The sequence below is a fragment of the Macrobrachium rosenbergii genome, chromosome 20, assembly GCF_040412425.1.
Source record: "Macrobrachium rosenbergii isolate ZJJX-2024 chromosome 20, ASM4041242v1, whole genome shotgun sequence".
Lineage (NCBI taxonomy): Eukaryota > Metazoa > Arthropoda > Malacostraca > Decapoda > Palaemonidae > Macrobrachium > Macrobrachium rosenbergii.
This window is the reverse complement of record NC_089760.1, coordinates 21,150,404-21,175,875: the sequence shown is the minus strand read 5'-3', so window position 1 is coordinate 21,175,875 and position 25,472 is coordinate 21,150,404. Positions and strand designations below refer to the sequence as shown.

Genomic DNA, 25,472 nt, shown 5'->3' with positions numbered 1-25,472 from the left:
CACTGTAGTTAACATCCAAAGCCTAGTGAGAGAGATAGCCGAAGTGTAAAATTATGTTCCAAATAAACACAGGAGCTGTGAAACACTGAATATTATTACAGTTTATTGTGACTATAAAAATATTTTAATTTTAAAAGTGCATTTTCAATCTAAAAAGAACCATAAGACTAAAGAACATTTAGCTTAAAAATAAAATTAAAAATTTTTGGTTATACTTTCAATACTTAAAAAAAATATGACAGCACCATAGAACTTTAAGACACATGGAGTATTATGGCTAAAACAATTGTTACTTTACTCTTTGAAAAACAGTTTTAGAAACTGACTCCTGAAATACACCAGGTTTCTAAAACCCCACATCACTGATTTTGAGTGAATATCTTTATTTGGTACTTTCTTCCTTAGAGTTTTTCTTGTCTTTTACCCGAGATGATTTCTCTTTCTGAGAAGGTGGTTTCCCTTTCTGAGAAAGTGGTTTCTCTTTCTGAGGTGGCGTTTTTTCTTTCTGAGAAGGCTGTTTCTCTTTATCTGTAGTTTTTTTGTGTGTCACGTGGTTTGTTTTTATCTGCAGTTTTTTTGTCTTTGATGAGCCTTCACCTTTTGATTCACCTTTACCTTTTGTTTTATTTTTTTCTCCCTTGGCAACTTTTCCTTTCTCACTTCGGCTTTTTTTCACTTTTCCTACAAGTTCTGTACTCTTCTTTCCTCTTGTAGACCCTTTACTTGCTGTAGCATTACCTTCAGTTCTGGCTTTACTAGGTGGTGGCTTTGCCTCAAAATCTTTATTTAACTATGGGGAAAAAGTTTCAGGGTTAAAATTTGGACTAAAGCCCACAAATATAAAAACAATATTCTCTCAAATTTAAATCTGTAAATTGAAAATCTCAAAAATCAAAGTATTTAAATCCTATAAATTTAAAAGAAAACTTACTCCTAAATCACAGCACAGATGTGAAAAAAGTTTTCTACCCTTAAAAAAACTTCCAGAAAATAGTTTAAAAATTTGCACTTACAGCTTTTCTCAAACTGTAAATGGACCAACTACCGTAGATGGTAAGCATTAAATCTAACTTTCATTCTGAACAAAAACTGTTCTTGTACAGTACTATTTTTGTAAATGCTCAGTAAGTTTTCTACATTCATGACAAAAATATCCATCAAAACACAGCAATACCACAACTAAAAAAATTAAGTACATTAGGAAGCAGTATACTGTATATCAAAACACAGCAATACCACAACTAAAAAAATTAAGTACATTAGGAAGCAGCATACAGTATACCAGTATTCTTAAAAACATTAACATCTGGATATTCTGATGTAGCTTTTGACATGGATCTATAGGCCCCTTACACATAAGTGCCTAAACTTTCAAAATGTATTGCTACAATTTTTAGATGGGAAGTTATCATATGTGAACTTCACACCCACTTATGGCTATGATCTTATTTGAGGTTTTTCTCCTTAAGTAGCACATGTTTTACCTTATGACAACAAGAGCCACATTACACATTTTTTAAACAGTAGGTTGTCCTCAAAGCAGTCTCACTATTGACCTACTTGATAACTGATATTTATGCACTTCTTAGTAAAGGTACAGAAAGTTTGGCTGTGCAAAAATGGCAGTGCCATATCAGCAATGAAGGGAAAGCGTTAACTGCTGAAATTTTCATCTTGTGAGGCAATCTAAAGGGTTACACAAGGCTTTGCTGTTGAATTTTGCTTGCTAGTAGTTGACCAAATCCATACAACAAAAGTTTGACTAATCAGGTGTTTAAGAGGTTTTTGTTAAGCTTAAGATTCAAAATGCACATTTTGGGTGTACTGTAACATATTGCACCCAGTATTTCCCTGCAGTGCAACCTTCCAGCTTAAATTCATTATTAGTGGAGTTCAAGTTCAGCAACACTCCAATGTAGTTTGAAAAAGGTTTATTCCATCATTGGGTTTACATTCAATCAAATTTAGTTTGAAGCAGAGGAGCCAGACCTGCTTCAATGGTATATGTAGCAAATGGCTGGAGTACAAAAGAGATTGATCTCTCATAATAAAGAACAGGGTTAATGTGCTTTGGAATAGCTTTGGCAGAAATTTCAGAGCTGAACTGAATTAATGTCTATCAAGCACGTCATGCAGACCACATGGTGCTATGTTATGCTATTTATAGTAAGTTATGGTCGAAGTTAGTGATTGATAGGTCATATTCGATGAAGAATGTTTATTTGTTGAAGGAAGTAATTACACTTTCTATGGGGATGTGTTCTGATTCGGTGAGAATATCTTGAAAGGCAAGGTGGATGGGGAAGAGAGGTCAGGCTGGGAAATGCTCTGTTGCGTGCGACTGCATGTTGGGGGCAAGAAAGGTTTATATGGGATACTGAGAGAGGGGTATGGAAAGTTGGACACAGTGTTGGAGGGGATCCGTTCAGCAAGTGGGAATGTGTTAGATTGTATGACCGACACGTAGTTGGGTAAATGCTGTTTCCCATCGTCTTTTCTTGTGACATGGGTTTAATCATGGTAGTACAGTAGGTTTAACTGCACGGAGCTTGTTATTCGAGATACCAGTCTAGAAAAACTGCCAGTGACTTAAAAGAATGGGACAATCTTAATATGGGATGGTTTTGAAGTGTGGGCATCCCAACAAAGCTGCAGAGCAGGCCAATGAGTTCACTTGCTCATTGCCTAGGATGCCCACATGGCTCAGGGTCAAGCAGAAGCAGATTAGCTTTTTCTACATTGAAATGTGAAAAAGCCAATCTCAAATTTCATGGACTATAGGATGTGTGCAGGCAATAGATTGGAAAAGGGTTTGCTTGCCACTGGTGGTAATACAGTAGTTGGAGAAGTTTGTAGGGGAAGAGGACCACTGCCCCAGTTCCTTTAGGAGACTTGAAGTCACCTGTGTAGATCGGGGTGCTAACGTCATGCATCACTGTCTCTAGGAAATGAGAACGTAGTATAAAGGAGAGAGTTTAAGTTTTTAAAAATTATGTAGTATAGATGGGCACACTGAGGGAATGGGGATTAGCCAAGGTGGGATAGTATGAATATAGAACGGAAGGATTGCCAATTGTGGGGATGAAGAGTGAGAAAGAAGGGTTTTCATATGGACGGAGAAAGGGTGGGTTGGTTATGATTGTTAGTAAATTTGGCGGCTCACGTATAGTTAGCTTCTGTGTAGAGAACTGCTGAAATCTAGTATAGTACTTAAGAGTGGGAAGGGCACGTCAGTGGGTGAGTGATGGTAGTCCTGATTTGGCATAGTGGCTTTCTATTGGCGATGATCGGAAGGCCCCAAGGGTCAATCTAGTCTTAAATGGTGCACTGGGTCTAGAAGGCCGAGAAGGGAGGAGGAAGCTGAAGAGTACACATGGCATCTGTAATCCAGAACAGATAGATCAGGGCTTAATGTAGGTGCAAAAGCGTTTTGCAGTCAGAACCCCAAATAATGTGGGATGAAGTTTGAAGGAGGCAAAGATGTTGGAGAGCAGCTTTTTTAACTGGTAGGATATGCTCCTTCCAGATAAGGCAGGAATTGAAAATAAACCAGGAATTTACCACTATTGCAGTACTGCATAAGCGAATTGTAAAGCAAACATGGAGATGGAGATACCGTTTGAGAGTGAGAGAAAAGAATAAAAATGTTTTATTAGTGGAAAAGAGAAATCCATGTCTAGTAGCCCATGAAGAGGCAGCTAGAACAGCAGACTGTATAAGTGAGTGGAGCTTAGGGATTGAAGAACCTGCAGCATAAATTGCAAGACCATCGAACACAAGGGCGGACATAACTCCTGCTGGCAGGGATGCTATAATACCATTGATTGCTATGGGAAATAGGGTAGTGCTAAGAACACTATCTTGGGGAACTCCTCCATACTGAATGAAGGGTAAAGAAACCAAGGGGTTTATGTGTACACAGAAGGTTCGGTTGTTAAGGAACGACTGGGTGAAAATTCCCCACATTACCTTTTATATCAAGTAGTAGTAGTTGATGTAAGATGTGGTATTTCCAGTTGGTATCAAATGGTTTTTCTAGGTCAAAGAAAACTGCGAAGACTGATTGTTTAGAAGCAAAGGCTGCTTGGATGTAAGATTCCATGTGTGCAAGACGGTTTGCTGTACTACAGCCCTGTCTGTAGCCAAATTGGGATGAAGAAAGTTGTTGTTTTGACTCTAAATGCCACGAGGTGAAAATTTATCATGCTTAGTAATTTACATACGCAGCTGGTTAGGGAAATGGGTCAGTAATCTTGATGTACATTTCCTGATTTATTTGGTTTTAAGAAAGAAAGGATGAGGGATTCATGGCACTCTTGGGAAAGTCACCTTTTGTCCATATTCTATTCAATAATGATAGGAGAAAGGTATGAAAGTTGCCGAAAGGTGTCGAAGTATTTGACTGTGGATACCATCAGGTCCTTCACATGTGTTCTAGCAAAATTTGTGTGCTGTGGTAAGTTCTGTTAAGGAAAAAGAAATATTATATGATTCCACGGAGGATAATGTAAAGTTAATTGGGTCCCTTTCTGCTTTGGGTTTTGTGTTTGTGAATTGGGAAGGGAGATGTTCTCCTGTACTAATGCAGCTAAACTACTGACCAAGTGTATTGGCTATTTCTGTTGTGTCAGCAACAAGATTATTATTTATGTTTAGTACTGGGGCTTTATGAGGTGGGTGTTTTCCTGTTATATTGTGCATACATCCCCAGACAGCTGAAATAAGGGAGGAGAATGTTAATAATTAGACATACCCCTCCAACCTGTGATTCTTGAAGCACATCTTGTGCATTTCAATGAAGCTGTCTCTTTAAAAATTACAAAGGCAGTAAGGTGTCCAAGAGTGTTTCTTTCCCTTGTAAAGATGCACCAAGCAGCAGATTTTATGTGCAGAGCTCTGGTGCAGTCTTTGTTCCACAAGGGTACACATTACAATATGAAGGGTCGGGTGGTCCTTGGAATGGCTGCTAATGCAGCACTTGGAACAGTGATGGTGAAGTACATAAGCATGTCCAAGGTTGATGTAAAGGATGACGGATTATAGACAAGTTTTTGTTTTGCTGGAGTTCAGCCTCACACCCCCCCTGACTACACCATTCAGTAATCCACTCCATGTCACAACTGAGACTAAGGGAAGCTTTATTTCTCCTAAGTGGAGACTATATGACACCCACAAGTGTTGCATCATTGGGATACCGAACAATCTTGTTTTCCAGACCAACAACTGTATTACATGTTTACACTAAAAATAACAGTAGACCAAGAACACTAGCCTGTGGAACACCAGACACAATAGGTCTTGGTTCACGCAAGATACCATCAACGGCAACTTGATGCTGCCTCCCTGTAAGAAAATCTTGAAGCAATTGTAAAACATCCACGCACTCCAAGATTCTGTAGGTGGATGAAATTATGCCTAGAATTTTAAGAACTTTCAATTTTTACCAAAAATATGCAGATGAAAGGACAGAGTTCAGTTCAATATAGTGATTTAAATTTATGTTAGTATGATAAATGTATTTTGAAGAAATAATCACAAAACTAAAACCAATGTTTAGTTTTTGCTTCTAGACTACATCAGGTCGCAGTAGCACTTTTGTCCATTAGGCGCATTGAGAGAGTGGGAACAAGTGCATAACAGTAGTGCCAAGTGTTTGCTGACCTCAAGCAATTCAAGAAACACCATAAAACCTGGCTTTCTAATTAGTGGTTTGTTGAAACTGCATCAATAACAATACTGCTACTGATTACTGGCCTGAGAATGATGTTCTGCTGTTATTGCCAAGGGAAATAACATCAAAAGCTGGGTTAAGTTGCAAAAGATTAAACAAAAAAACCATATGAATGGGATTATAGTAATTTGAGTGTTTTCCCATTATTCTGTAAACTTCATCATATGTACGAATAGAGACTATCGAGAAACAGTATCTATTTGGACATGTCTGGCATTGGCTTCGACCTAACCAACCCTGCAGGGTGGTAGTGCCATAAGTGCACCTCATGAGATGCACTGTAGGTATTACTTGTATTTGCAGCATCCCTTCAGCTCCTAGCTGCAACCCCTTTCATTCCTTTTACTATGCCTACATTCATATTCTGCTGCTTTTTTTTATCTTGCTTTCCACCCTCTCCTAGTGCAACTGCGAGGTTTTCCTCCTGTTAAACAGTAACTTTTTACTCTCAATTTCCATTTCAGTGCTGAATGACCTCATAGGTCCGAGCACTTGATCTCTGGCATAAATTCTATATTCTAATAAATTCTCTCGACCTAAACAAAGCCCCCTTACCCTAACCTAACATAACCTAACCTAACCTTTCCTAGGGTACCATGCTGTGACCTAACCAAGTCTTATCTTACCTAATCAGACTTGGGGAACTGGGCCCTGATCTGGCTGAGGGGGCTTTCCCTCCCCTGGACCCCTCAAAGTAACACTGAGCATCAAACATGTGGACTGGCCCAGGTTACTCCTCACTTTTTATTAAGAAATGCTGAACATTGAAATTGTGGACTGGCCTAGAATACCCCTTAATGGTGGTAGGTGCAAATCCTTATTTCAGCATGTTATCAAAAAGAAAGGAAAATAAAAGAATAGCTTGTTTTATTTAAAGTCACCGATGTGGGAGCTAGGACCATCACACTTGCATCTTTCATCAACGTTACACACATCACAAGTTCCTGAGAAATTGCTGAGTAATCCCTCCTCATATAGCTTGGTTTGGTAATCCTCCTGGTTTCTAAGAAACTTGAACAGGTTTGGTAGTAGTAACAACTCTTGACAAGTTAAAATCATCAGAATTTTCAAACTCCTGAAGATAACAATATCACGAACTGTCATGATCGTGGTGAAAACAGGAAAGAACAGGTGACTACGAGTAAGCTTGAGTTTATGAATCATAATGGTAAGTCAGATCTGGCTGAAACAGGAGACTTGAGGGAGCTTGACTTTATGAATCATAAAGGTAGACAGATTCTGGCCTAGGGTATGATCCAGGTTGCCCAAGCAAATGATTGGACAGTAAATTTCTTGCGAGAGTCAGGGCGCCACACTATAGCAGCTTTAAGAACTATGAGGTGATAGGGGCAGCACATTAAGGCCATCTTAAGTACTAAAGGAGCAAGGTGCTGTGTGACAACCTTCAGTCAACTTGGGACTTATAAAAATTTATTTTTGTCATAAAATTGACGGTCAACAATAAATTTGCACTAAGAACTAACAGGTGGTGTTGGACAGCAAGACTGAAGGAAGGAAGTGGGATTGATGTTCAAGTAAAAGGCTAAAATGTAGATGCAGCTAGCAGCCAAAGGAACACTGCAAATGCCATTTAGGGTGCGTACACATGATCAAGCAGTGTTCGTCAGACCAACACTTATCATATCGTCCTATGCACAGGCAGTCCTCGGTTATCGGTGGGGGTTCCGTTCTGGGGGTGTGACGGTAACTGAAAATCGCCACTAACCAAAAATCGGCGATTTCCGGGGCTTTTCGGGCTTATCGGTGCCGAAAAGTGCCGATTTTTGGTTATCGGCGCCTCCGTTAGGTGTATATTGGCACCAGTACCCAATTATCGGCGCCAATAAGCAGAAATCAGTGATTTTCGGTGCCGAAAATTGCCGATTTTCATTGCTAGACAAGCCCCATAAAACCGGATCACCATTAACCGAGCCTGCCATTAACCGGGGACTGCCTGCAGTATGAAAATAAGTGCATATCTGACAACTGACCTGGCAACAAGCAGCGCTGCCAGATACTGATGTATACCATAGTTTCTACTCTGTTCACCTGTCAAAGTCCGGCAGACAAAGTTTGGAACCGATGCCATTGGTCATAATGTGGTGTTTTAACCGAGCCGAATATCAGTGTAGTGGTCTTCAAATCTTTGTCTTTGTAGCAGACTGATTTTATGCATTACATACCAGGTCCTATTGCCTGTTAGTCCATGAAGATCATTTCTGACGTCATCAGCGCACCTTTGCTTTTCCTATTGTTATCTGGTAACAGTGTTTGTCCAACAAACACTGTTCGACTGTGTGTACGCACCCTTAGTAATACCTACAGGTGTATTATTTCAGGTGCATTAAAAAGCACTACCCCCTTTCAAGGATATTACTATTAGTGAATCTGCCAGAGCTTGATTTGATACTTTAGTGAGAAACTTACTCGAACGGTAAACTCCTCACCAGGAGGGCAAGACAATGCGGTAATAAAATAATTATATTTACTTATATATTAAAAATATCACTCATGAAAGACATCACCCTAAGGTAGTAAGCTGATAACCATTAGGAAGGTTGTGTATAGCTCATAGTCTAAAAACATATCAGAATATTAATGGATGTTCACGGAAATCATAGATAAAGAGCAATGATAAATTCCAAAAGGATACTTTATAACTTCAGGTTTCACTGCACTCACAAACATCCATCTACAAAGTAAAGAATTACAGGCAGTCCCCGGTTATCAGCGGGGTTCCGTTTCCGAGGGTGTGATGATAACCGAAAATCACTGCTAACCGAAAACTGGTGATTTTTGGGGGTTATCGGCGCCGAAAAGCGCAGATTCTTGTGTTATCGGCGCCTCTGTTAGGTATGTATCGGCGCCAATACCCAATTATCAGCGCCGATAAGCAGAAATCGGCGATTTTCAGCACCGAAAATTACCGATTTCATCACTAGACAAGCGCCATAAAACCAGATTGCTGTTAACCAGGGACTGCCTATACTACAATACTGTACAAAGGATGTTGAAGTGGGGAGTGTTGTTAAATCCATAGAAGTCCAGGCAGGTACAAGTCTTTTTGACCAGCTGTAATGCCAGTTGTTTTAGCTGTAAAGCTGGCACTCTCATACAACAGAACTACCTTGTTTGCGCTGATCAGGGAGGTTGGGATTTTCTGCTTGTTTCTGAAACATTCAACTGGCACCAGACACCAAGAGACAGAGACAGACTACTGTACCAACCATCACTGCACTTGAGTGAACCTTTACACCAAGTCATACCTGTTCAAGAGCCACCAGTGGAAACCCTCCAACCTTCTCTATCATCACAGGGAATCCCAACATCAGAAGATGAGACCTTTTACAGCAAAAACATCAGGCATCACATCCAACCAACACAGTTTGACTTGCCCAGACTTCTAAACCCAATTCTTATTATATATACCTGTGTTTATTTAAAATTTATTAATTCCTGTGTAGACGGCAGCCCACGTACAAGTCTAAATGTTGTGTTACTTCATAAACACCAATAGTTAATCTTCACATATCCTTTGGAAATTTATTATATCAACTGCATGATGATGACAAGAATAGGATAGGGAAAACATAAGATTCTATATAAACCAATTGCTAATGAAACAATTGCTTTAAATAACACTGGCTAATAGAGGAACGCCTGAATTCAAAACTGTTGCCAATCTCTGTGGTATACATTAAAAAAGTTTGAACATTTTTTTTTTCAAGTTTAAGCCTGATAACATCGAAAAACTTAGTTTTTACTCTTAAAAACATGTTAATGCCTTAATTAGCCTTAAATATTATCCAAGAATATAACTGATGCAATGCTGTGCATCTCCTTGAGACAATATACCAAGATTTCAATCTGTTCAATGCTCCCTGTTTTAAGACTGATAAGCTACTTAATTAACCTCTTTAATATACTCCTATCAGAATCCAAAAACTATCTTTCAAATTTATACCAAAAGCTATTTGGTCATCCAGTTTTAGCCTCGTGCACTACATGTATTTGCAACTTATGTCATGCAGCAACGATTACAGAGTACCCACCAAAAGTAGACTGGCCTTTTTTCCAGTACCATAGTGTACTTTCACTCACATTCCCAAAACCAACTCTGTTTTGATGTATCCACCTAATCAGTCTCCCACTTTAACCTGTTACGTCACCTGCCATTGCAACTTTATAACATATCCCAAATATTGTTTATCTCCAGATTTCCTTTTGTCCGCCCAAACTTTCTTTGGTTTCTCTTAGTGTGTATGTAACTTTTTAGGAGTTACTAAGCTCCAATTTCTTATCTTTTATACTTCCACTTATAATGAAACTATTCTTTATTTTACTAAAATGCAGCCTGCATATTTCATCATCTGCTCTACTGAAGGTTTCCAATAGTGTAGATACTTTTCCTTACCACTAAGGGTTATGGACTTAGATTAATCACTTGAAGGTTGGAACAGAAAGCATTTGCTGATCATAACCGTTACGATTTGAAGATACAATACTACAAAAATATTTAAGTTTAGTTTAAAGGATACCATTTCTTACATAAAGGTCCCCAGTGTCTACACAGTGTTAATACTTGGAAAAAATCTACTGAAACTTACTTTGAATCTTCCAGCAAGTCCAACAGCTCCTTCACTTTGTTTTGGTCTCAAAATCATACCCAACAGCAACCCCTTTTCAAGCGCTTTTCTAATAAAGGGCTTACACCTGGACCATTCTTTATCTGGGTAATTCTCTGTGAATAAAACAATTTCTTTCAATCAAGCACATTACAGTATTGCTTCCAAGTAAAAGAAAAGTGTAAGGCATTCTTCCATCCTTCTAGTTAGTTTTGAATGTTTTTGACAGTTTAGGAAAATTTGTTTGTAAACAAAATTATCCTAAACTGTCAAAACCATTGTAAAAACTACGAGGATGGCAGAAATCCAATCTTACAATTTGTAAGTGGGGGAAAAAAAAAAAGACATTAAGGCTTTAAAATACATGCTCTAATCCAAGTACCTAAGAATCCTTCGGTAGGACAATATACAATACAGAACTTCATCTGGGTTTGATTAGATCGTGCTAAGGTAACCAGCTATACTAGCCTTTGCTTTAAGAGGATTATTATTAAAGATGTTAAAACAATCCTTATTTTACCCAGCATAAAATGTTCTACAGTAACTGAAAATGAAAAACTTTACCCTGTAAAGGATGAAAAGACTTCATTTTGGTAGAATTACCAAAATACTGATTGGCATGCTTAGGCTACCATAATTCTTCCATAAATACTGTTATTGCTTGGCATCCTGGGTTTTAGAACCAAACTGAATAGCTGAAATATTAATTATTAATACTTCATGTATTTTTTTTAATTACAGTACTTGAATTGTTTAATCTTTCTTTTTAGCACCTTTTTGCAATATAGGCACACCTCTGTCACCCAGTCTAATATTAATTTCATGATCAAGAGGTCACAAAAATAGTAAAATATGGTAAACTACTTGCTGATGTTAACTAATACCTGTAACAAACTAAAATATTTTGATATTTTGCTTGCCAACCTATCCAGAATCTTTCACTAATTCACTAAAATTTTTCATGACAAATTCTGTCAATACCTTGATATGAAACTCTTACCTTTCATGAATTTTTTAAGACCTGAAATACTCATTCCTTTTCTGTCATCATTCTTGGTCAATGCTTCTAACACAATGGTATAATAGGAAGATGGAACAGCCACATAAGTTGCATTTAATGGTTTTACATTTGTATCCTTTTTTGTCTTTTTAGGTTTCTTCTCAGCAGCATTTTCAGGGGTCAATTCTTCTGTTGCAGATGCAAAATTTTGGTCATCCTAAAATAAGAACCATTTTCCATCAATTAACTTCACCTAAACAAAAGATTAAAACTTAATATAATGCACCATTTCCTGATACAGGAAAACAAATAAATTACCATAGGAAGCAAATACAAGATACCTAAGTTTCAAGGAAATTACCATGGCAGATTTACAATATATGACAACATTAAACTTTGCACTAAAGTACTTGAGGAATGTTTCCACCTTACAGTGTAATGTTACCCATGAGCAAAGTACATGAGTTCTTGTCAGGCAAATATCCCTGACTAGATAGAGTCAGCAATATGGGCCAGCATTAGTAACTACTTGAAAATCACCATTGCTGCTTCAGTGAGATTAAGATGAATAATACACATTATTTCAATTTATGATTAAGTAATGGTTAGTATGAATTCATCTTTTGTCAAGTTACTACTATGGTACTATATAAACTGGAGGAGGAGTTACTAAATGTTTGCATCCAATTGGAAATGGGTGAAAGGCAGATTTTACCGTAAGTGAGACTGCAACTTGTTTAATATCTGCATAGCCACTGCGACTGGCTCCAATATTATGGATATGAGGGGTATACATTAAGTGCTGTTATTTTGCTACAAAATATTATCAACAAGAGGGGATTACAAAACACTTTCATAAGTCTCATGAAAAAAAGATTACCAGGAAAATTACACAACCAAACACTATACAGAAGTATCAAGTCGTCATAACCCATCATGTAGGACCATACTGTATAATCAGAGACCAGACCTACCTTACTTGTTTTTGCCTTGGTAGCCATTTTTTCAGGTCCACATGTTATGAGATGCAATCTGTAATAAGATTTTGCATTAATCTCCAAAAAATTTAAAATTCTACAGTGTAGAGTAACACTTCACTCATCCAATTATGGGAGTGTAACACTAGAAAATATTATGTTGCATACATTCACCTCAGTCCAGACTGATCTACAAAAACCCCTGGCCTAAATTTGTGTATACACTATAGCCTTCCCTATGCAAACATTGCCTGTAAATGCTCAAATATAGAAAAAAAACTGCCTTAACACTGCAGCTATGAATATTTTTAAATTCTATCTAGAACACACTGTATGCTGTACAGTATACACAAAATACTGTACATAAGAAAAATGTACTTTTCAAGACAGTTAGCCTATCATAATTATTGCCAAAATATCCAAACCATTGACAGATTACAATCGCCACCACCACACAAAAGTCTATGCAGCGTTTAATTCATTAAGTTAAAACATTATGACAAAAGTAACTAAATGCATATACAAAATGTTGAAACTGTCTTGTAAAAATGTGGGTGCTCTCGAAAAGTTGATCACCAGACTATTTGAAGCGCACTGGTAAACACTTAAATGCTGGCAAGATTCTATTTAAAAACTTCTTTACTCTAGGTGACTGGAACTTTGCTTATTTTGTTCATCACTTTAAATGTTCTCTTATTGAGCTAGAAAAAAAACTGCCATCCTTCATTTCAACAGAGCAGCATATCTTTAACTGAATGGAAGCCTTAGGGAGTACAAACCCAATGACCTTCAATGTGTCTCGCATGTGTATTGATCAATGCAATATTTTATGAATTTGACTTCATTTAATAACATGTAATATAGAGTTCTAATCATATATATTGGCCATAATGACAGTTCCTTGAATAAACATTACAGTTCCGCACTGTACTGTACAATTAAAATTATCAAATGAATCTTACATGTTCCTAACATAAAACATAGCAATAAGTACTTTAAAGCAGTTAACTGTTCATTCCCAGAAGATCAATGCAAGAACTATTAGGCCTATCAAAAATTGTCAAAACAACAGTGCAATTGTTAGTTTGTAATTTAATTTCAAAATATTTCTTTTCTGTGTATTTTTTCTTTTTAGTTCACTATGCAACAAACTGTTCCCAAAGTGTGTGCTGCAGCATGCCTGAGTACCACAGCTAGCTCCCATGGGCACTGAGGGGTACTTTGAAATTTTCTGAAATTCACTGATGTTGTGCCCTCAGTTTAAGTTACTTTCTCTAAGTAATATCAGTTTGTAAAATCACTTATCACATTAGGTTCAATTACTGTTCATGGCCAAAGCTCCACCTGAATTTATTTTAAAGAAAATTGTAAGTGGTCTAGAAATACAGTACAATGAAAAATTCTGGCAATAAAACTGTGGTGGACTAATATAGCCTGGTGGACTAAAATATAGCGTTTCTTTTTCTTGAGTTTTGTTTAGAGTCAACTTATCTACCATACGATAAAGTATAATTGCTAGGTATTAATCAACTTTGGGAGCCATGAAAAAATCCGAATAGTCCAAGGGAGCCATACACCAAAATTGTTTGAGAACCACTGCAACACAGTATATGCAGACTGATGATACAAATAGTTTAATTTAGGCTTGCTGCAGAAATTGAACGATATTGGTGTAACTGATTCCCCACCCCCCAAAAAGTTCTTTACTTCAGCCTGTCTACAAAAATTTAATAATTTTTGCTTATATTCACTACTAGATTAATCAACCCTTGGAGATTGATGGCTTTATTGTCATGCAAATGTCACCCTCAGATTCTTAAGACTTCAAATAACATCTGTAAAAATTTTTGGCTAAACTCAACTCATTTTGACTATTTGGTTAAGGGCATTTATATCAGAAGAAAGAATACCATCCCCGAAGATAACATTTATTCACCAATTTTGTGGATCCCACTCGAAGACACGAGTTTACAAGCTATGGCTAGTACAATTGAGTCATTAAATATCAATACCCACTCATGGTTGTTGGACAGTAAAAATGGCAACATCTGTATCAGCAACGTCTGCAATTAGCCTCGGTCTTTATATCATTAATCTTTATGGACAACATCATGTGCAAGGAGTTGTGGCTTTACCTCTTCAACAGGAAATTTCTTTGAAAAGGACTTGAGCCCAAGAAAATTCCAGGTATCATCCAAGGTTGGATATAGGATGGTTAACTTCCCAGCAATGCCGTTCTGCCTCTTAAGAGTGATGTCATCAACTTACAATTCAATCTAATGTGAAAAGGCTTCGACAATCTTGGCGCACTGAATCTCAATCATCAGCTTCTTTTAAAACAATGAAAGGAGGGTTACTTGGGGTATATTTACTCACACATATACCATAGACCCAACTCCTCCCTTCAAAAATTAATGCTCTCATTGCATCCTAGTTTTAGGCCCATATGGCCAAAACAAGTTCTTTAAATTCTGTTTTACATGCAGAAAAACATATTTGACAAGTATAATCGAGCTGGGACCTGAACAGTGAGTTATACAAATTCAAAGACAACATCTTACCAGCTCCCCAATTAAGACTAACACTGTGACTATACCATGAGAGTTTAGTGTCAAACATCATACCAAACATTTCACTTCCTTTTCATACATTAAAAAAGAACAATTCAAAGTTAAAGTAGGCACTACAGTATGTCAAAACAGTAAATTATCCAAAAACATTAAGATGTTGAAAATTTAAAATCAAGCTTTACTAAGCCAATGATTGATGACATTGATAGTAAGTGTTTACAGGTTGACTGGCATACTAGTGCAGTAAATTGCGAAGTCTGGGGTCGGCAACCTTTTGGACAGAGTGGGCCAGACAACTAAGCAGTGTCTTTGAGGGGGGCCATGATATCAAATGTACTATAACGACAAACCAGGTCACCACTGTTAGATGGATAATTAGTGTCCAGATGTTGAGTTGGCGGGCCTGACTTAAATTCCAACCCATGCTATATCTTCCAAGTCCTGTACAGCATAACATGTAGCAGTAAGGATACATTCCTGTGAAATTCCCTCCTCTTGAATAAATACCCAGTGCAAAATGTATGTCTAATTTGAAACACTGTTTGGGATTTTTAACATACATAACACGGGAAAAGGAAGTATAACGAAAACCCTGGCTTATTTCATACTTAAAATATGGGCAACAGATTGCCTGTAACTGCTTTATTGCCAGCAGGCCATATTAAAATGGGTCAAGAGCCTGCTAATAAAGTCAGCCATTATCTTGCACCTCACAAGTGAGTTTTCTTAACCCGAGAAATGACAGACTAAAGTTAAGGGTCTGTCTCTTGGAACTGTTCTAGCATAACTATAGTATATATTGGTCATGGTTTGACAAATACCTAGTACAGTAAACCACCCCATATTCGCGGGGGGTGTGTACCGCAGCCCCCTGCGAATAGCTAAAATCCGTGAATACTTAAAAACCCCTCTAAAAACACTTAGAACTGCCTATTTTGATAGTTTAAACAAAAAAAAAAAACTAGAAATGCTTATACCTGAGTATTTTAATAGTTTTATCACAAAGTGCATTTAGTCATGAAAATATGAAAATACAGTAATTAGCGAATATTTCTCATTGAAAAATACTGCGAATGGGCAAATTTTCCACGAATAATGGGAAGATACGCTCCACAGAAAAATCTGCGAATACGTGAACCTTCAGCTAGTAAGACCGCCAACAGGGGGGGTTTACTGCACAGTAAACCCCCATATTTGCGGGGGATGCGTACCACACCCCCCAGCGAATAGCTAAAATCCGCCTATTTTGACTCTAAAAATGCTTATACCTGAGTATTTTAATAGTTTTATCACAAAAAGTGCATTTAGTCATGAAAACATGAAAATACAGTACAGTACAGGTAGTCCCCGGTTTACGACGGGGGTTCCGTTCCTACACCATGTCTTAAATAAAAAAATCGTTGAAAATTGTAAAAAATCCAAAGAAAACCTTACATTTAATGATTTTGGTGCACTGAAAATGATGTAAACTGCATTTTTGAGTTTTTCATAAAAAAACTCAAAATTTTGATTATTCTGCCATTTTGGAGCCATATTTTTTCCATCGGATCAGCGTCATTACCCTGGGAAATAATTTCTGATGAATATATTTGAAAAGCGTCGTAACCTCGGAATGCTGTAAGCTGGACCCTTCGTAAACTGGGGACTGCCTGTAATTAGTGAATATGTAAGAGCCCCGACGCTGTCTCTTTCAAACACGTGTGTTCGTCAATCGTCATCATCGGAGTCGACAGGACAAAACAGGAGCTTCTAGTTTTCTTTCTCTACAGGAACGCGATTTCAACCATACAATATTTCCGTCTGTTCTCCCTAAGCATTGTTGTCTTGATGTATGTACAATCACCACTACTTGCATTGCCATGCAAGCATTCTAATCATGTACTCAATGTTCCAACGAATCTTCTGTATCAAACTGTGTGTGTGTTTCTGTTTGTGAAGATGCCAAATGTCTCTCCATTTCACATTTATTATGCTACTGCATTGTATCCATTAATCTGTCTTGAATCTCAAGCAATTGGCCATATGTAGAATTTCCTGGCCTTTCCACTGATGTATGTTTCATCACTGTATGTTAATCATGTCTCTTGATATCGCCATGTTTGTCTGCCGACAAACACAGATGCCCGAGCCTGTACCTCTGTTTTTACCTGTGTGTGTAGACGCTACATTACGGCTCGCACGCATCGATAACATCTTTGAAGATTCTGTACATTTATCTCAGTAAGGATCTACCAATAAACCAGTAAACACCCAGCCAGTATGTCGCTCATACCCCAGTCCTTACACTGGTGACCCAGGAGTGACCCGAAGGACCCGGCCGACCCAAGATGACGACCCACGCGCCGACAGACCATTCGCCGCCTCGCTGTTTCCCGCCGTTCCTGAGTTGTCGACTCCGATGATGACGATTGACGAACACACGTGTTTGGAAGAGACAGCGTCGGGGCTCTTACAAATATTTGTGAAATACACTGTGAATGGGCGAAATTTCTGTGAACAATGTGTATATACATTCCACAGAGAATGTCCATGAATAGGCGAGTCTGCGAATTATGATGCGAGTCTGCGAATTATGAGACCGCACATACGGGGGTTTATTGTACAGTATATATTATTACTGTGGGTTCAGAACTGGAATTAAGGGATTTACAAAAGCTGAAATAAAAGCTCTATAAAACTTTTGTCAACATCAAAATTCTGTATTCCACTTTAATACCAACACTCAATATTGGAATTATGCTGCGTTCCTAAGTTTCTTAACATGGTTAGTAAAAAAAATACGCATATCTCACATTTTCTGTTGCCGAGATGCTTTCCGATGAATATTGGCGATGAAACAATGTTACCCCCCTTCAACTAGTACTTTCTTCACATATTTTTTCCACTTTTTTTTTATCTCAGTGCATTGTGGGTAAGGATTTGGAACAATTTTTATTTTTACCATGTGTAGCTCAAAAAAACCTGCCTCAACTGGTAGTCATGACTCCTTAGGTGCAATGTGCGATTACTGATCCTCTAACCCTTAGCCTATTTTGTCTGTGATGCTAAATTTCAAGCTAATTTGTATGCTCCACATGACCAAGCAATTACTTTATTTTGGAATATTCTGTTAACCAATTGTGTTGACTGCCCAAAATGGCATAGATTAGGTTAAACTGGGCATGGTTAGGTTTGGTTGCAACTCCCATGTTAATTTTTAATGCCCTAGGTTAGGCTTGGTGGGGGGTACAGGGAAGCTGGGGAGCTAGGGACTTTGTGCCCTTTATTTTAAGTTAGGTTGCAGATAATACCTTTAATATTCAGTGGCTTACGTTAGAAGCTCGTGGGTTGTGGGGGGGGGAGTCAAAAGTCTTCTGATTAGGTAAGGATCCAGCACCTCTGGTTAGGTTATGTTAAGTACATTCTCATATTTCACTCATTTTGTGTTCTCCCCCACCCATAACCCCACTTTCCCAGTATAGTTCACCTGAATTGTATGATAATGAGGGGGTGCCTACAATACCTCTTCAAATACCCATTTGCAAAAGAAATAGACATTTGAAGCATATATGAAAAAAATATTTTGAACTCTGGAATACAAACAGTCTGTTTAAAAACTTAGCCAAATTCTATGGGATGAAGCAGCCTGTACTGACCTCACCTCAAAAATCAATGGACCTGGTTGTAGTGGTATACGTATTTCCAAAAGAAATTGAGGATAATGTTCGTTTCTGGTCCGAACATCCAAACTCAACTTTTTATTATGTCTTTCAAATCTTCATAAAAAAATTATAAAAATATTCTATATACATAATTCTTGCAAACTAATATTTATCACAAAAAATGGCATTCTGTGGCAAGCTAGACTATGGCAGCTGACATTTTTCTATAGAATTTTACCTGGTGAACAAGAATTTAAAGTAATATTTTTTGGCCCGGCTGTAATTAAGCTGTAATTCACCTTAGAACTGTAGCCAACAGTAAAGGGGACCTGTTGGGAATTGGGGTTTTGGGTGGGGGTAAAACAGTTCTGAAAGTAGCTAACAGTAAGGGGGACCCACTGGGAATTCAAGGTTTTGGGTGGGGTAGACCACAGGGGGATGAGGTGACCAACCTTTAATGTATACGGCATTACAGAGACGAAAAACCCTTACACAAACACAGGAGGAACAAGAAGACAGAGGTTGCCATTACAAAGACAAAAACTTTCACTACTACTGCTATTTCGAATGCTGCCACTCATGCGCACTCTTATAGGGGAGCCTTGCTGAGGAAAAAGGGGGGGTTGGGGGATAATGTCTGTTTCTGGTCTTTCTAAAGTTTCAATTTTGCAAAATGCACTTAGGGACATTTGATTCCCCAGGGGCTAGTACTGAACACAGCAAAATACATTTGTACCCCCAGGTACTAAACACAGCGAAGGGGGTTTCCGGAGGAATTGAGAAGTTTCTCCCCTAGTGAAGGTATGGCTCCCTGGTGGTTATGCATCCCACACCCTCTACCAGAACTTAGACAAGGCGACTTTGTTTACCATTTACATTTCTTCGCCCCGACCAAAAGCTTCGAATAGTGTCCAGTTGAGCTAGACTACGGCAGCTGATGTTTTTCTATGTTACTTTACTTGCTTTACAAGAGTTTAAGGTAATATTTTGCCGGTCGGCTGTAGCTAAACTGTAATTTACATTTGAACTGTCTATGTCAGTGCAGGGGACCCACTGGTACCATTGTTTGGTCTTCAAAGGTCAATTATAGTTTAGTTACAGCCGGCCAACAAAATATTACTTTAAATTCTTGTAAAGCAAGTAAAATAACATAGGAAAACGTCAATTGCCATAGTCTAGCTCACTGCGGAACACCAGCTTAGAATTACCTAAAAAACAAAATGTATGTATAGAACTGAGGATTTTTTCCAAGTTTCAATCTCACTAAATGCACTTAGGGACATTTGAAGGGACATTTGATCCCTCAGAGGCTAGTACTAAACACTGCAAAATACATTTGAACCCCCAGGGCTAGTACTAAACACAGTGAAACAGTGTAGATGAATCTCTGTTTTGCCATGTTTGGTACTAGCCCTCATGTGGAACTGGAAACAAACTTTTACCGAAAGTAACATTTCTGCCAAAATCAAAATTATGAAACTTAACATTTCTGCCAAAATCAAAATTATGAAACTTAAATTTTTATAAGTTTTCAAATGAATGGTCAAATTTTAAGTATTAATCGCCCTTGGCCTATGGATACGGGGAAACTAAAATAGTTATTTGAATCGCCTAAGAAGGCAAAATTACTTAAACAACCTAACACCTGAAAATTCATGTTTCTGCAGAAATTAACTCTTCAAACTGTACCCATCCTTATCAAGCAAAAATTTTGGTGAGCTAGACTATGGCAATTGATGTTTTCCTATGTTATTTTACTTGCTTTACAAGAATTTAAAGTAATATTTTGTTGGCCGGCTGTAACTAAACTATATATTTACCTTTGAAGACTACACTACCGACAGGGTAGACCTAAGCCGGCATTCCGCGGCGAGCCCCCACCGCCTCCATAGCTAATACGGCAAAATTGTAACCAGTAAACACGTTTAAAAATACCAACCTAACGTACCGTAGGGGTGTTTACTGGTTACAATTTTGCCGTATTAGCCACGGAGGGGGGTGGTGGGCTCGCCGCGGAATGCCGGCTTAGACCTACCCCGCGTTATGTAAGTCAAGTCGTGTAGTCTTCAAAGGTTAATTACAGTTTAGTTACAGCCAGCCAACAAAATATTACTTTAAATTCTTGTAAAGCAAGTAAAATAACATAGGAAAACGTCAAATGCCATAGTCTAGCTCACCACGGACAGCCGGCTTAGAATTACCAAAATTTTGTTATTTCAAGCAATAGCTCTGCACGGCCTATATGGAATGGTTCCACGAATAATAAAGTCATTAGGGAGCCATATGTTCAAGAGGGGATTGGCTAAGGAAATTATTACAAATGGAACCATACTAACCTAACATACCCTAACCTAACCTAGTATGCTGTGTTACTTAGCCGGTGGGTTTCGTACCCCGGGTCCCCTGATGAAGGAAACCGATTTTTACCAAAAGTTCCCTTATAAAACTGCGCATGCGCAATAGCATTCCAGGATGCAAAAACAAGTTCTGAGGTTAATTACAAGTTAAAGTCGACCAACAAAAAATAACGGTAAATTCTTGATAAGCAACCAAAATAGGTCAATGTCCAGAACAACTCCGCGGTGAGATATAAGAAAATAGGTCACACTATAATTTTCACAATATAAAATAATAAAACTTTGTCTCTGAACACTTTTTGAGGAGATTCACCATATCCGAGATATTAATGATTATCTAATCGGCATCCTCGAAAATTTTCTAAGTCGTTTGTTTACATCCAGTAGCCCTTCGGGTATTATTACAGTTTCGGTCAAATTCGGATATCTAATATTTTTTTACTTGCTATCATATATTTTTGTCATGATTCATACGAAATACTTACTCGCATCTTCCGCAAATTAAGAGTTATGGAGATATTTGCCGATGAATATTGTGCCTTGTTGTTATCGCAAGGATGTGTTTATGCTGCCATGTCAGTTTTTCTGCTGATGCGTTTTTGTTTTTTGTCAATGTATTGTGGGTAAAAATGCCTAATCGTCTTTTGTTTTTCGTTATGAATTATAAGTACGGTACAAATGCTGAAACCTGATTGGTTGCTTTGTTTCAAGAATATCCAATTAACTGCGATTTTGGAATAAGCCGGCTTTCTACAAAAGTGCGCTTCAGTTGACTGCCATGGATTTCGTCGTGCACGTCTGCAGTGGGTGTTCTCTGTCTTACTTTGAGGCTATTGGTCGTTTCCATGGACATTACAATGGAACTCCACAGTTTGTGAATACCTTTCTTCGTGAACATTTAGTACTACCATCTATTTAAGGTAAGTGAAGTGGTTAACGAAAAGGGTAACGCTGCAGTTTCGGCCGTGAATTTCACCGAAACTGTAACTAGACGTTAGGGTAAAATTTCGTTCCCTGTAACCCCTGTGGCAAGCGCGCGGCAGAAGCGCAATATTACCGCTTGCCAGAACATACAAGCTTGCAACAATCATTTAAAATGTGCATAAGCCGGCGAGGCGCGTTTGCACCACCAAACTGAGAGCGGTACCCATGGCGGCCATGTATCTCTAAATCTAATCATTTGCGGTAGAAATAAAGGTCAGATTCGTTGAATGTACACTATTTAAACTAGGGAAAATGTAATTTTATATCGGAAATGTGAATTTGACCGAAACTGTAAATTTACCGCACTTCGTGTACTTGATCTTACTGGAGTTAGTTCGAAAATGAGGTTTTTTACTGTAATGTTTCTCAGAAAGAGTGTAATGTTTCTCAGAAAAACTAGTTCCCCATCGAATGATTTTCGATTTTTGACTTATAAGGTTAGACAATACCTGTCCCCAACCTCCATAGCTAATATGGCAAAATTGTGGGTGTTTCCTCATCATAAGAAGTGGTCTAAAACGCTTTAAATATGAAAAATATTACATTTTACTTTTAATTTTGGTACTTTATGCATGCGGAGTTCTTCTAGACATTCACCCCAAAATACTATAGAAAGTAAATTTCCAATGTAATACCCAATGTAGAGCTAATACTTAGTTCTACCCTACCAAAAGTTTTTTTTAACCAGCACTGTAGCCTAACAGGGTGATGGAGCACCCTGAACAATGCCTGTTCCTACATACTTGATAGCCAGTTATATGTTCGGTATGTTCTGGCTATGAAGTCTGGCTTTTATTGAAAACCTAAAAAATTTTGGTAGAACTAATTTTTTTACGGTAATATTTTGTTTTCACACCACAGCTGGATATTAGAAGTTAAACGTTGTGTCCTAAAGTCTTAGTAAATTAATACGAAAATCAACCTAAAATATCACACTTGTACCACTACGGCATATTTGACTTCCTACGTTTATGTTTCAGCCTAAGACAAATCTCCGAGCTACCTGCACAAGGGTAGACCTTGGTTTCAGCATTCTTTCCCGGGAGCTAGTGTCTAAACACTGCACTCATGGGAGTTGTTGTGGTATTGGAGTACAAAATTACCATTTTTATATGGAGCTTACTCACCTCTATTCAATGAACAACCGTTTTCTCACTTCCAATCAATGCACAAAAGTTTTCACTACGGAGTAATTACCAACATACCAGCAAGGGTTCTTCAGAATACCATGGTCGAACTTCTAAGTCTTTCAGGAACTTCATATATGTCCATGGATGATGGGACCAAGGGTTCTAAAATTGTGGTGACCACTGTTGCCAAGTCAAACTGTCATGTTAGGGCAATTTGTCCCTATATGGAGAGTAAAAAATCCCTACCCTTCTAAAGGTTTTCCGCATGATGTCCCTACGTTTTCCTTAAACGTCAGGCTCTATAGTGTTACAAAGATGGCAATAATAAAGGAAGAACTAGAGAGTTTTATTTGCATATTACTAAAAAAACTCAGTAACAAAAATGTCATTCATTAAAGCGAAAAACTCACAATAAGGAATTTCAGCAACATATACTGTGAACAGGCACTTGATACTCTGAATTGATTGCATCATAGAAAAATAAAATACAATAACTCGAGACTAGATAATTTCTGAATTAGAAAAAATTAAAATGAAGAAAAATATAATAAACGGAAGTAATTTTAACTAAAATGACACTTTCATTCATTAGTTATAATGAGGTTAACTGAAGAAAGATGGTATATCATTTATCTACTCTACTTGACTCAGTTATTAAAGAAACTCACCTCTATAACCTCTATTCAATGCATAGTCGTTCTCACTAAGGAATATCTGCATGCATACAATCAAGGGTTCTTGCAAGTGCTATGGCTAAAGTCTTTCAGATTCAGGCATTGTATGGTTAAGGGACCAAGGATTCTAAAAGTTGTAGTGACCAGTGTTGCCAAGTCTAATTATCATCTTGAGGCAATTTTTCCCTACATGGGGGGTAAAAAATCCAAGCGCTTCTACAGCTTTTCAGCAAGAAGTCCTTGCGTTCTCTTTAAGGAAAACCCCAATATTAGGCTGCATATGTTATACGGATATATCGCATTAATAAAGAAAAAAAAAAAACTATGGGGTCATAACTGAAAATTGTACACAAACACAGTAACAAGAATTTCATTCATTAGATCGTAAAACTCACAATAAGGAATTTCAGCAACACACACTGTGAATACCTGATAATTTGAATTTATTGCAGCATATTAGAAAAAAAATACTCCAGTATTTGGTGGTTTCTGAATTAGAATAAGTAAAATGAAGAAAAATATAATAAACAGAAATCATTTTAAGTAAACTAACATTTCCAGTTATACGTTATAATGAGGATAACTGAAGAAAGATGGTATATTACTAATCTACTCTAACTTACTCAAATATTAAGGAAAATATATTTTATTAATCTCACATACAATATTTACTTATGTTTACGTATTGAAATTATATAAGTGGACTGGCTCCAATTTCTACTGTCGGTTAGCCTTCACGGACTCAACCTCCAGGGAAACAGACAATTTTCGTGAATTCTGTGAAGCTTCGTTTATGACTGACATTCAAGATTTAAAAGGAGACAGAATCTTAAGTTCTCAGAAGGACCGCAGGAGGTCTTGTCATTAAGTGACGGGAGGGGCAAAGGACTACTACTACTACTAGCAAGAGCCCTCGAGGGATCTGGCTGGTCAAGGTCAAAACGTAACATGCAATCATTGTAAACCAATCGAGTCTCATCCGGCTGTCGCAAAATGTTGCGCAATGCATTTGACAATAGTTGAACCTTTTGTCTCGTCGCCGGGCATTCGACAAAGGCCGTTTGAAGATGCTTTATGTAAGATATAGAAGGCCAAGTGCTGTTATACGAAAGCGGAGGCGATTAAGAAGGATCGTAAATATTCTGTTCGACGCAACTGACAAAATTAAAAAAAATAAATAAATAGTGAAAAAGTAAACTGATAAATAAGTAAATGATCCATAATAAACATCAGAGTCCTACAGGAAAAGTTATAGAACAAAAAATAATGTACGGTATTTCTCATTTATCGTTTGAAACTACCAGACAACGCTTAAAGAAATGTCTTGGTCACTGCAAGAAATAAAGTCAATTGTAATCACTATACAACAACATTAGTGGGGTTACTCTCCGAAATTCAAGAATAGCTTGTTACTTCAAAAAATAGGTAAAAGTGATGATAGGAAAAGGGGTGCACAGTAAGCAGTTTCGAAACTTATGCCAGTCAAAAAACCTAGAGCACTGCTTTGTACAAGCAATCGTCATAAAGTAACACGACAGCAAGTACTTAAATGGTATATCGTCAGTTTTCCCATTGATGCTCTTTTCCCCATACGACTAATACCTTCTTTATTTTCTTCTATGGCTCTGATAAGCATGAAGAACACTGGGGTTGGCTGGTAGTTGCCCCAATTCATCAAAGGTGGAACTATATAAGAATGGCAGGCGGAGAGAAAACACAACAAACTAAAGCCTTCAAGAAAATCTAGAGTGCCTACAAGATGGCTGGATGCTGAAGATGGGGA

The 25,472-nt window shown here is 37.7% G+C and overlaps 1 protein-coding gene across 6 annotated transcripts in view; it reads right to left on the bottom strand.

Annotated features, from left to right (window-relative positions):
* Positions 1 to 25,472, bottom strand: part of LOC136849137 (sperm-specific protein PHI-2B/PHI-3-like) — a 79,890-nt gene that overhangs the window by 8,856 nt on the left and 45,562 nt on the right. For 2 of the 6 annotated variants that reach the window (XM_067122181.1, XM_067122182.1), the window contains exons 1-4: positions 23,013 to 23,152; positions 12,331 to 12,388; positions 11,357 to 11,573; positions 10,339 to 10,472 (exon numbers count right to left, since the gene is read on the bottom strand). In XM_067122181.1, the coding sequence (XP_066978282.1) occupies positions 10,339 to 10,472; positions 11,357 to 11,573; positions 12,331 to 12,357 (378 nt within the window). In that variant the 5' untranslated portion in view covers positions 12,358 to 12,388; positions 23,013 to 23,152. Of the gene's footprint in view, positions 1 to 90; positions 791 to 10,338; positions 10,473 to 11,356; positions 11,574 to 12,330; positions 12,389 to 23,012; positions 23,186 to 23,683; positions 23,939 to 25,472 lie in introns of those variants that run through there. The other 4 variants (XM_067122178.1, XM_067122177.1, XM_067122176.1 and 1 more) reach the window with 4 other exon arrangements.